Source organism: Drosophila obscura, unplaced genomic scaffold, assembly GCF_018151105.1.
Source record: "Drosophila obscura isolate BZ-5 IFL unplaced genomic scaffold, ASM1815110v1 contig_4, whole genome shotgun sequence".
Lineage (NCBI taxonomy): Eukaryota > Metazoa > Arthropoda > Insecta > Diptera > Drosophilidae > Drosophila > Drosophila obscura.
In genome coordinates, this window is record NW_024542828.1 from 4,685,438 (window position 1) to 4,698,243 (window position 12,806).

Consider the following 12,806-nt stretch of genomic DNA (forward strand, 5'->3'; position numbering starts at 1 on the left):
TTTCTTTTTTTGGCTTCAAATACATTTGAGAGTTTTTCTTTTTGTGGTTTTATGTTGTTTTTTTTTTATTAAAATATGGATTTATATACCTTTTCAAATTACATTACATTCATAGTTTCATTTGCATCACATGACTTTGAAGCTTTTGACAAAAAACGGACTCAAAAACATACAGAAGTTTCTTTCATAAGGAATATATGTATATATTTTGAAATATATGCTTTAAACATTTAAACTTCTTGTGCACATTCCTACAACAATTCTCAAGTTATGATCAGTTTTTTGTTGTTGTTATTTATTAGTTTGTTTTTAGTTTTTTTTTGTTTTTTATCTATAAACATATTCTAAAAAAATTATGTAAAACTCTTGGACAGGTTCTTTTTTTTGTCTTATTTGTTTTGTTTGTTCAAAAAAACGTATGCATATAAAACAGGTAAATATCCAAAAGACTTAAGCTACAAATATATAAATAAATTTTCGGATTAAATATATTTAGGTATATGTTTTAAAAAAACACAAATGGAAAATGATTGGTATTTTACTGGGGGATAGTGTAAGATTGTGCGCGGCTTTTGCTAATTGGAAGAAAAATATATAATTGAAATCCTAACTAAAATTTACATATGTGTGCGTTTCGGAGGAGAGGGGACCTTAAACGTATATCGATAGAAAATATGCTTGATATATGTTGGTTGGTTGATTTTGTTTCATTAGCGACGCGACTCATTTAAAGGAACATTTAAATTAGATTTATAACATTTTCGCTTAGCTCAGATTCCTTGGCTGTCTTTGATTACTGTATTTGTTTGTTTTTTGTTTTTTATTTGTTTGTTTTTTTTTGTTTGTTTTCTTGTAGTTTCTCATAGAAGGTACTTCAGTTGCGACTTGTGTTTCATACTCATAACTATTGCCTGGCTTACATAACGCTTCCCGATATAGTTCCGACCTATTCCAGATAGATTTCGAAGCTGCTAAAACTTTAACACACTTAAATAGAATCTTTCGATATTGGCAAAAACTTAACAACAGTAGAGGGGGGGGCGGTTTTTTTTCTTTTTCTTTTTTCTTTTTGTTTAGGTCTAAAGCTACGCTTTTGCATTGTTTTGAACAGAGGCTTTCGAACATAAAGCTGTTAGAATCGTACAGATAAAGCTACAGATCTACATCTAAGTGGAGATACTCCACACATTCCATTCCACACCAATCGCCAGTCGCAATCGCAGTTCCACACACCTCAAAGCAGCTCGTCGCGTCTGAAGAAACTCTCCCAGACCATCAGCTTACGCAGCTCGGGCACATCGATTATTTTCAGCTCATCGGATATATTAAGGCACTTTAGCTGATGCTTTTCGACGGACGCCGCAGACACGGGCTGCCACAGTTCCGACTGATCTGGGTCAAAGTTGGGATTGCCATAGGCAGCAAAATGTGTCCAGAGACCCACCAGACGCTCAATGCACTTGTATTCGCGCGTATGGATCTTCTGTTTGCGGGCCAGTGAATTGTAGAAGAGATAGGAGAGATCGTCGCCGTGGCAGGTGCCACGCACCTTCTTGCCACAGCTAAGGATACGCAGGTGATTGAAGTGCTTTGAATCGAAGTCAAAGCGATACAAATAGGTGGGTGCACTCCTGGCATACTCCAGGCGGGACAATACTGTGCGATAGATGGGGAACCAGAAGTACTCATGGGAGACCATCTATAAAAAGCAAAGAAAGATTTATATGTATTTTATTGTAAAAGAAAGGCAGGAATATGTGTGTGTAACCCACCTTTAGGTACTCGTGAAGAGTGTCCAGACTTGGCGTTTTGTCGCCATAGTAGCACTCCCTCAACTGTTCGCCATAGTCTTTGCATAGTGCACTATCTCGATCCATATTCAGTTCAATGGGCACCACAAATCGGCAATCATCCAGCTCATTCAGACAATTTGGCTTGGCTTTGGTCTCCGCATACAGCAGTAGACCCTCATTGGAGACGCCACCCAGGATGAGGGGTATACTATTGCTCCAAGCGGTGCGCATCATTTCGATGGGCTTCTTGGGCACCACACAGTGGCTCGTTTCAAAGGGTTCGATGACGGGTCCAAAAGAGAAACCAATACGCTCCTTTTTCTCGGCATCGATGCACAGATCGGCGTTCGCTTTAATTATGTCCGAACCCTTGGCATTGTTGAGAAACTCCCAGACATCGCGGGTATTATTCTCACCCGTGTAGCCCGCCTGGACGGCAAGACGATATGGCCAATTCCGCTGTGGCGTGACCGCCCAGGGGGATAATGTGTTGCCCGACATGCAAATGGCCTTGTGGAAGAGGCCGCGTGTCTGCTCTGTGATCATCATGTAGTGTACGGAGGCGCTGCCAGCGCTATCACCAAAAATAGTTATGTTCCCGGAATCACCGCCAAACCGAGAACAATTGGCCTTGACCCAACGCAGGGCCATCACCTGATCCTTCAGTCCAGCATTGCCGGGTACATCAAGCTCAGGATCGTCTAAGCAAAGGAAACCTAATGGCAAAGCAGTCACAAAGTTAGCTTAAAATATAAATACATTTTGCGCTAAATTTACTTGCCTAATGGACCCAATCGATAGTTGATGGATATCACGACGACATCTTCGCGCAGCAAATAGTCGGGACTGTAGCACTCGCGGGAGGCCTCACCAAATTGGAAGCCCCCGCCATAGATCCAGACCATCACTGGCATGGGTTTGGTGGGATATAACTAAGTGAGATAAAACCTATTAGTAAATTGAAATCTAAATATTTAATCATCCACCCAACTCACATTCTTTGTGTAGACATTGAGGTACAGGCAGTCCTCGGAACCATCCGTCATATCGAATACAAAATGCTTTTGCAATGGCTTTGGACCCTGTGACGTACAGCTGCGCACCTCCGTCCAGATCTCTGGCGGTTGTGGCGCCTTATAGCGTAGCTCTCCGAGAGGTGGTTTGGCAAAGGGTATGCGTTCGAAACTGAAATATGGCTGGCCATAGATGGACTTCCGTTTGACACCTTTGATGGGTCCATAGGTAGTGCTAACGACAGTCTTTTCGCTGGTTCTATAGCGACGCTGTTGCACCTTGAAGTCCACCATTCTGTAAAGAGTATAGAGGCAAACACACACAATTTAGAGCGAGCTGCTAAAATACTTATTGAGACTTGAAAATGTAATCAGCGTAAAATAAAACGAAATGTTACCATTAATCAGTAACAATAAACGACGTCAGCTTTGCTGATATTGATGGGACTGTCTTTTCCGTTTAACTTTATTTCATGCTGATAAGTTTATTTTTTATCAGCCTTTTTTTTTTTGGTTGCCCCAGGTGTGTGCCATTTATCAGTGCGGCAGAGACCCAAACCCAAACACCATAGACCGTCTCGAATCATATTAAAACGGTAAGCAATGTTGTTTTTTTTCTTGTATTTGTATTTATTTTGTATAAACAAAATCCACTTTGCTCTGGTATCATTCGTCTCGCTTTTGGTATCACATGATAGGCAAAAGAATGAAAAACATACAAATTTCCCAGAGTGTAAGTCATTCAACTGGGGGAGCAAACCCAAATCAAGGGCAAAAGGCCATGGGAATTATATTTTTATTAAGGTTAATTTTTGTATATAACTTTGGCAGAAAAGTGAATAGATCTGATGGGATTAATGGATATACACGAAAATAAAGAGTGATTTTATGTTCTGTACGGAAATTGGGTTAATCGGTATACAAAAAAGACCTCAAGGTTGTACACTTGCTGAACGAATTTATGAATTCGAGATATTAATAAATGTACAAACTTGTGAATCAAGGTTTTTAGTTTATTGATAAGCTGTACAATTTTTGTACTTAAATCTAAATTGTATAAAATAGAAGAGACCTTTTATGCCTTTCTGCCAAAAATAGCGATACAAATTATATTTAAATGTATGACGACCTCAAGGTTTTATTTTTATTGATAAGGTGTACCAAATGCTCGCAGTTTTTGCTTAGTTTTTTGCACTTAAATCTTGATTTTTATGAATGTTTAAATACGAATTTATGCCACCACCATATATGCCCCTCTACCGGGGCGGCTTTTGTTTATCGATTGCCCTTAATGGTTTCATCAGGTACACAAAATAAAAACGATTCCGTCTTAGTATTTTCCCATTTTGATTGCCTGATGCTCAGCAAAGCAAATGAAACGTGTTTCAAATTTGAATTATGCATTTTATGGGTACCCCCCCCCCTCCCACACACACACACGCACACATGTCATAAAACCGAAAGGAAATAAAGAATGAACTCAGCCAAAACGCCAAATGATCATCTTCTGTCTTTTGAAAGGCTTTGTTTTCTTTTGTTCAAAAAAAAAATGTCATCAGCAAAAACCAAGGACAACCGAGAACCGAAAAATATATATCAAAATTTATGTTTATTAATAGCCGTAACGAGCTGTTGCCCATTTTTCGACACACTTGCAAGATGAAAGTCCCCAAAAAACGCATGATGTGAATAATACATCCGGAGAAATTTTTGTTCTATCGTAGACCTTGGCCTTGAACTTCATGCAAAGGGGGAAATTGTTTGGGGCGAAGGGAATGGGAACGCTTAGGCTAATGGTCGGCACCTATAAAAAGAAAGTCAATATAAATAATGTTTATGACGGAGGGGCGCTCTGCTGTAGTCATAAAAGATTATGTCCTAATGCCAGGCTTGCGTGTAAAAGTCCAATTCCTCATTGGTGCACACACCTAGATGGGATCCTGGGGACTGCCCATTGGGTTTAAGGGTCAGTTGTAAAGTGCTGAAAGCCCAGAGGAACCTCCACAAATTAGCTGATGGTTGATTCGTTGAGCCTTTTGTGTCACAAATTAAACAGAATATTGAACACCTACTTTGATGAAATCTTTAATATTCCATGTAATACTTAATTTGTTTTGTTTTCCATTTGCTTAGTTTTTGATCTTCCTTTCCTCATTCCTTTCTGATTTTCATATTTTCAAATCTTGTGGAAAATCTTTGTGCTAAACGATCTTGTGTCTCCTCTCACTGATTTATGTGTTATTTTTGGCCGCTGTACAAAAAAATCTCAAACGATAAATTTGAAGAAAAATAAACAAGAACGAGATTTTTTCTTTTTTTTGCTTACACTAGAAGGCAAATATTCAGCTGCTTATGAGCATGATGTGACGACAGCAGATCTCGCCAGAGCAGGGCAGAAAATACAAGATCCCAAAAGGCAAATAAACTTTTGTGCAAACAAAGACGGAACAGAAACAATATAATGCTTTAGTTTTATTATTTCCGAATTCGTTAAATTGTAAAAATAATGGAGGCAACAGCAAGTAAGGGAAGAAAATAAACATAGAGTACCAAGTGAGTTTTTCGCGCAAATTACAGGCTTAATAAGATCTTAATCATCACAAATCTAACTAGTGTTATGTGACCCCAAGTGAGTCACAAGAATAGGGCAAACACTGTACATAAAATTTCTACTTTTGGTTTCCGCTGTATTATTATGTGTTCTACTTTCATAAAACTCATAATCTTTTCGGTGCGATAATTAAAAGTCTTCCCATTTAATTTAAATGAAAAAAAAATAAAAGCATGAAAACAATCATAGAACTATAAAATAAAAACCAAACATTCATAGACTTCTCTTGACATCATGTCAGGCATTTGGAATCTCATTGAAGTCGGGATTGCTGCTGTAGAACCCCAAAGATAACAGAGTCTTATCAGTTACGGCTTTAAAAATTTGTTTCAGCGCAGCTTGAACAGCATTTGCCGCAGGTTTTTATGCCACTGGACTCGACTTATGTCATAAGTGAATCAATTTATTTTCCATACACCACACTACACCCCGGTCCTTATCTGCCACGCTCCGTTTTGCTATCAGCTAGACGTAGGACAAATCCGTCCCGCGATTACCCATATAATCTAGACAAGCATCAAATATTGTCGAAATGACTAACTGACAGACAGCCAGACTGACAGACAGAGACACAAAGACAGGCACAGAGACAACAAGTCATGGTCAAGCCAGTTTTTGGCCAAAATAGCGAACGTTCAAATATGATTATGGGGAATCATAAAGAGCTCAGAGACAGGCGCAGACATTAAACACACCCCAGAGAGCCACATCATAGAATTTAATTTCCGTTGCAGAGTAGCCATCAAAAAAATAAAAAATAAAAGTAGTCATCTATTTGTAGAGCATTTTACATGAGAGAGTGCGGCGGACATGGCTCTGACCTTGGCAAGGCTGTCCAAAGCTCGTTGCTCAATGAAAGCTTCTCCCATTGCGCCATGAATGAATATGATGCAGAAAGCTTACAAGGATACAACAACTGACTGCCTGCCAGAAGGTTCTGAATGGAATGTGCCCAGAGATATGTAAGTAGAGAGCAGGTCAAGGAGTAAGCCGAAGGCCAAACCCAAGTATTTAATTTCCACTCTTCATACATATATAATTTAATCAGAAAATTAAATTTGATTAAGCCTAATGGTCTAACAATATTAAAAACAAACTTTTCAGCTGCTGCTTAATTTGATAAAAGAGTTGCTAAAAATTTCAACTCATTCATTGAACAATTCATATAATATATTCTGCTGCCATGCAAACGTAGCTGTGAATATATATATATCGTATATATATATATATATATATATATATATATACTTATCTGAATGATTGCTCTTGTTGCGGCAATTCTTTCATTCTTTATTCACTTAAAACATTTTTTTGCAGCCACACAAAAGCTTTTTACACAAATAAAAAAGAAGAAATAATAGAGCAAAGAAAATGCGGCAAAATTAAATGAAATTGACATGGTTGTATTTGTATTAGTTTATGTGTTTACGTACATATAGCTATGTGTGCGCTTGTGTGGGCGAGCGCACGAATAGCTAGCGACAAAAAAAATTTCGTAGAATTCAAGCGAAAATTGTATGCCATGCCACGGACATACCCGCCGTATGGGCAATGTTAGAAATACATGCACACAAAATATACGAATACTTAGCAGAAGAATGCTGATAAATCACCGAAATGTGAAGGGAATAAATTATGAACAGGTGAATAGGGGGAAGCTATCAAAGCCAGCCATACTGTTCTGTACACTTTGCAACACTAAAATAATTTTCAGCGCTGATATGGGAAGAAAATTGACTACGAAATGCAAGAATTATGAGAAGAGGAATGACTAAATAGTAAAGGGTACCTGTAGATTTCATTCCAGCCCATTCCAACACTGTTTTTCGTGCTAACCAACACTGAAACTGTTATATAATTGATGCACAAAGAATTTCTTATGTGATTTCATATTTATTTCGTGTGCTGACCATTTTTTTAATTAAGTTAACAATGTACTGTGTTTCAATTTTGATTCGTCCCATTTTTCAATTTATATTTGAATGATTTTCTTCAACCTAAAACCCAATTCCGATTGTCCGATTGTTTGATTCGCTTCTACTTCTTGCGCTGATTCTCGGTGGCAAGAATCATGGCAATGCGTATAAATATATTGAGAGCATCCATATATATGGCCAGAGCCATATTGATGGGATCAAATTTGGAAACGCCATGCTGTGGATGCAACTCGGCTGCGCGTACGATTCGCTGCGTGTCGTAGAGCAGAAATCCGCTGAACAAGATCAATCCACCGTAGAGTGACATGCTGGCCAGGCCAGCGCCCAAGGCCGACGTCGGTGGCAGCCACATGCCCGCCAAAGATGAGGCAAAGACCACGCCCAATCCAATGGCCAATGGACCGCCCAGGTGGAGAAATTTATCGCTTGGTGCACACGCGGCCACCGTGGATAGGGCGCCAACAATACCGCCCGTGTAGAGCATGGCCCTGGTCAGAATCGGACCACCCAGGAGGCACATGGGAGCCAGCACGGCGCCCAGAACGGTACAGTGCGCCAGCCAGGCCAGCTGCTTCACCCCGAATCCTTCCTCGTATTCGATTGCGTGGGTAATGGCACCAGTGGCCATCACCACGCCCAGGGTAATGAGCCCGGCAATCATACCGGAGCGTGTCATCAGATTCATGATGGCCTCAGACTGGAAAAAGGCAGCCGCTGCAGCAGCTGTAATGCCACACGATGCCCCAAAGTACGCATAGGTGGCATGGATGCGATCCCTCACATACTGCGGCCACATCATCGAATGATCATAGACACTGGCTTGCTTGGACAGGCCCAGACCGTAGTAGCAGAGACCCACGAGACCCATGAGGGCAGCTCCTGCTGCCGCACCTTTGCCCATCGAGTAGGCATTCTCGCTGGGCGGTCCCATCAGGCGATCCTTGAGCGAGGGTCCACGCGTACGGCTCTCCAGATGCGAACGTTCGCGATCCTTGGACTCACGTGAATAGTCCCGTCGCAGCATATTCTGTAGTTGCTTCTTTGGTATCAAAGACTTGCCCCGTCCCATCGATGGCAATGTCCAAGGATTCTTGTTCAGCAGCGACATGACCTTGGTCGATTGCCATACCCGCTGCCCTGTGATCTGGCCCAAGAGAACGCTTGACGAACGTCCTGGCAGGGCGTGACTTAAACGCGTCAACAGCATATTTTTCAGTTGCCCAATTAAATTTTTTTGTTGAAAGGCTAAAAATAAGATTTTTCTGCCTTGTTCGGTGTTTTGTTACTTGTATCGGAATGATTGAATGAATAGAAAAAGGCTACTAGAACTAGAATGAGCCGAGATATGTTCGTAAAGAATCAAGATTGGCATCAGAATTTCATTCGCCAAAGAATGCACAAGAAATATCTGCACGTGCCGCACAAAAGACTTTTAAATGATAGCAGCTGAAATATTGTCACAAATTGAAGGTTAATTGCTTTCCCACAGATGAATTCGTTGTGTCAATTAAGACAGAAATCCAAATTGATTTTCGTTCAATAAATAAAGTGTCCATTTGATCAATTCGAAATTATAATTTTAGATGCCCCCAAACGAGATTGTTTCTGTGAGGTGGCAATTTAGCCAATGAATATGGAAAATACATTGTATAAGAATTGGCAATTTATTTATGCCACAAAATTGGATTGAATGTGGGCTTGAATATGCCATTTCAAACTGTCACAAATCAAAGACAGAGAATAATTGAAATATGCAAATGAATGCAGAATGCAAATGTACAGAAAAAATCATGTATAATATAATACATTTATTTTAAAAAAAGCATCACAACCATCACAAACAGCAACAAAGAAACATTGAAAATAACAATAGAAGCAAACTATTTTGCGGGAAGCCAATTTCATTAATCTTAAGTTTTCTTTTCCCATCAATCGACTAATGAAATCATCGACCTATCGACGGGCCTGAGAGACGGCAAAAACCAAACCAGTTAGGCAGCCAAAGCCGCTGCTTCTGCCTCTGATCTCATACAACATTCGCCCTGTCGCTTTTTAGGTTTATTTTGCAATTTGTGAGTCAGCCTGGTTCTGCTGTTGCTGCGCTAGGCTTACTATAGTTTTTACACAATAGAATAATTTACATACCCGTACATCCCGCAACGAGAGAGAGAGAGAGCAGAGAGGAGAGAGCAGGGGCCGGCGGTCTAGTTTTGCTACCTAATTATTTGCGCAGTTTAAGTGTCGGCACAGAAAAAGCCAAAGACCCCCAGACCGGACTCATATGACAGACAGCTGTGGCTGTGGCGCTGCGGTTGTATCTGTGTGTGTGTGTGTAATATTGTCCCCGTGTTTGTGTGTGTATCTGTGTTTGCTCATTATGAAGACGAGAACTAGAATTTCCTAGAATCAATAGAACGCAAATGAAAGGCGATGCGCCGTCATTAGAAGCCTGCGCTTGAGTCCACAACCCCTCCCCGGGGAAGGATACCCTCTCAGGTTATTGTTGTTGACTTTTACATAATTATATATGCGCATGTAGGACCCCAAGGACGAGCAAGCTCTTGGGGGTAGATATGAGATTGTCGCAGCAGCAGCAGCAGCAGCTGTTGCTTTAATATTGAGGCAATTTAATTGTTTCCAGCTGCGCCTAACGTCACAGGGAAAAAATGTACAGGGGTAAAAATATATATACGGATTTACCCAGTAAATTCTTATCGGTAGACTTTAGGGAATACATGAGTACGAATATCTTTATCTTTTGGCGCATTCTTGCAGGGGGGAGAAGTGGCACGTCCCCCATCATCAATCAGCGAGAACTAATTCAAAGAATTCGCAATTGCTGATCATCAAGGGGAATTGACGTCAAAGTGGGTAGGATCTAAAGGCTGAATTTAGGCATACATCATTGGAGGATTGTGTGCCCCAAGAGAACTACATATGGTCTGGGGCCTACATGAGGTGTGCAACTTAATAATATAGTGTAGAGTGCCTTAGATTGGATGACAGCATTGTGGCTGATGTCATGTCCCAATGATGAGAGACTTGCCTAAATTGGGTAAACGTTAAGGCAAGCCATTTAATTGAAAATTCACAATATCAAAGCGGGATCTTATTAACTTTAAATATAGTCATTGCTTAAAATATAATATTTAACTTACTTGAGTCCAATTTTGAACTGATCAAATGCAGCCATGGAAGACATTTTGGTGTTCTCTTATGTTCCGGGCTCAAATTCAATCAAAAATATTGTATTTGGTTTTTCCTTCTTTTTTTTCTATTTATTATTATTCTATATTTATAAATTTTTTATTTCTTTTTTGTTGTTCTTTTATAAATATTACAAAAGTTACTTTTATTTGTATCAAAAAGTGTAGGGTTGGTTGTACCACTGCCAGCTGTTTTATTTTTTGTTTTTTTTTTGGTTGGTGGCCTTGCAAGGACTTGGCGTTGTATATCAACAAAAATACAGTCTCTGTAGCTTTGCTACTGATAAGAAGCTTTTATGTCCTGCGCACAAACACAATCACAAAGCACCCACAGGATGAACGACCCCCTTTCCCGCACAGCAGGAAAAAAACACACGCGCTAAGGTACACGCAGGATAATTTACACGGCGAAAAAAGCACAGATTCCGCCACAGCATTTATCACACATAACACTAACACACGCGAAAAACAGTCAACGTTTTTTTGGGATTGAAATTCTTTGAATACTACCACACAACTATTACTCGTTTTCGTCGGTTTTTATTAGTAGTTTGATATATATATATAGTTTTGTTGCTTGTTGTTGATGGTGGAACGGTGGAGCAGTGTGTGTGCTTTGTCGGGTCCGGATTCTGTATTCAGTTCAGCTTTTGGTGCCGTTACGCGTCCGCTTGGCGTGAAGGCAGCTCATCAACTGTGCGCAAAAGCACGCGCTATAAAAGTTCTAAACGAACCGAAAAAAGCTTTACCCACTCAAACATAAAAGCATTGCGATACGATTGCAATGCGTTGCGTGTGAGATGAGGTGAGTGGGTGGTTGGCTGGCTGGCTGGCTGGCGTATCTATCAACGTTATCTATAATTCAGTAGGCCTCACAATTATGTTTATTGAGGCATTCTTCTATTGAACTTGAGTCACACTCGCAATTACATGGCAAAAAAATTTCGACTTTGTCCTGCGGCCTTTATCGATGTGCCGCTCCTCATATGAGGAGCTTTATCAGTGCCCCTACAAAAACAACAACAACAAAAAATAATAAATAGTAGATAATAAAACCCATATTGATACGGCTGTGGCGGGGTAACAAGTTGTGATTTTGCTGATTCGACACTGAAATTCCATGTGACCGTGTCTCTTTTTTTGTTTGACGATGGATGGACATGTGGCGTATGTGTTTAATCTTTATGGCCCACTCATCGTGTGATAAGAATGTGTGAAACCAATTTTTCGAATGAGTCAGTTTATTGTACTTCCAGCAGGGAGTACTTCTAGGAATCTGCCATCGATCTTAGGCAAAACGGGAAAGTACCCACTCATGTGTGGGGTTCCATAGACTATCATTAAGTAGTACCTACAACAAGTAGTGTCTAGTGCTCAAGGGGCAGCAATACGTGGGATTATCATGGTACTCTATGGTTAACACTCTCAAACCAAATATACTTTCATATTTCTTTAATTTTAAACTTGAAAATTGTATCTGGAAGCAGCCTTAAGGGTTCCCCCTTATTTAATTGAGACTATTGAGATCGTCTATATCTGTATAAAATGCGAAGAGTACAATTTTCAAGGTTTTTCAGCTAATAAAGTTAGATATAAAATATTTCTAAAGTTCCTAAAATTATTTCTTTGATGACTTCTTTTATAATTCTTTCATTTTCAGCCTGAAACTACCTATGACTTCATCGCAACTCAAATAAATGTATATCCATGATCTCTCCCACTCTAGACCCTGCCGTATACCAGGAAATTTTGTATTGCCTCGGATAAAGTCATTCATTTTAAGTGGGGCATGTTGTTGTGTTGTGGTTTCAGCTGTCACACGCGCCGCCGCCCATGTCCCTTGAGGCAACCCAAACAAAATCAAGCGGAAAAAGCAAAATAAGGGAAAGTAAGAAAGGAAAGTCAACAACACGCACAGTTACAGCTGATTGCAAGGAGCAGGAGCTGCTGTTGCTGCTGACTGACTCCTGTTGCTATTAAAAAGCTTTCTGTTGAACAAAAGCTCAAAAGGCTTTTTCCATAGCTTTTGCAGAGCTTTTTAACAGTCAAAGGTTTACTTTGATTTGTGATATATTAAGTTTGGTTCTTTCCCGAGACATTACCATAAGTTGTGGTCAGTTCTGGTTTTGGCTTGGATTAGTCTGGTATTCAAGTTGATTGGACTTAATAAGTAACTACGAGCATATGAATATGAATGTATGTGTGAGTGTGAATGCGAATGCTGTGTATGGTAGACAGTTTCTGCT

The 12,806-nt window shown here is 39.9% G+C and overlaps 2 protein-coding genes across 2 annotated transcripts; both read right to left on the bottom strand.

Annotated features, from left to right (window-relative positions):
* Positions 1 to 700: 700 nt before the first annotated feature.
* Positions 701 to 11,244, bottom strand: LOC111071831 (esterase B1). The gene is made up of 5 exons (XM_022363362.2): positions 10,513 to 11,244; positions 2,789 to 3,101; positions 2,575 to 2,725; positions 1,773 to 2,509; positions 701 to 1,699 (listed from the first exon to the last, which is right to left on the bottom strand). Exons 1-5 carry the CDS (start codon positions 10,554 to 10,556, stop codon positions 1,235 to 1,237), a joined length of 1,710 nt encoding a protein of 569 aa, XP_022219054.2. The 5' UTR covers positions 10,557 to 11,244; the 3' UTR covers positions 701 to 1,234.
* LOC111071869 (growth hormone-inducible transmembrane protein) lies at positions 7,279 to 8,661 on the bottom strand. The gene has a single exon (XM_022363409.2). The coding sequence runs from the start codon at positions 8,559 to 8,561 to the stop codon at positions 7,455 to 7,457; it is 1,107 nt and encodes a 368-aa protein (XP_022219101.2). The 5' UTR covers positions 8,562 to 8,661; the 3' UTR covers positions 7,279 to 7,454.
* Positions 11,245 to 12,806: the final 1,562 nt, after the last annotated feature.

Coding starts and splice junctions, on each gene's coding strand:
- LOC111071869 (XM_022363409.2), bottom strand. CDS start 8,561: ATGCTGTTGACGCGTTTAAGTCACGCCCTGCCAGGACGTTCGTCAAGC.
- LOC111071831 (XM_022363362.2), bottom strand. CDS start 10,556: ATGTCTTCCATGGCTGCATTTGATCAGTTCAAAATTGGACTCAA. Junction 3,102..10,512: donor CAGTTCAAAATTGGACTCAA/GTAAGTTAAATA, acceptor TACTCTTTACAG/AATGGTGGACTTCAAGGTGC. Junction 1,700..1,772: donor CTCTTCACGAGTACCTAAAG/GTGGGTTACACA, acceptor TGCTTTTTATAG/ATGGTCTCCCATGAGTACTT.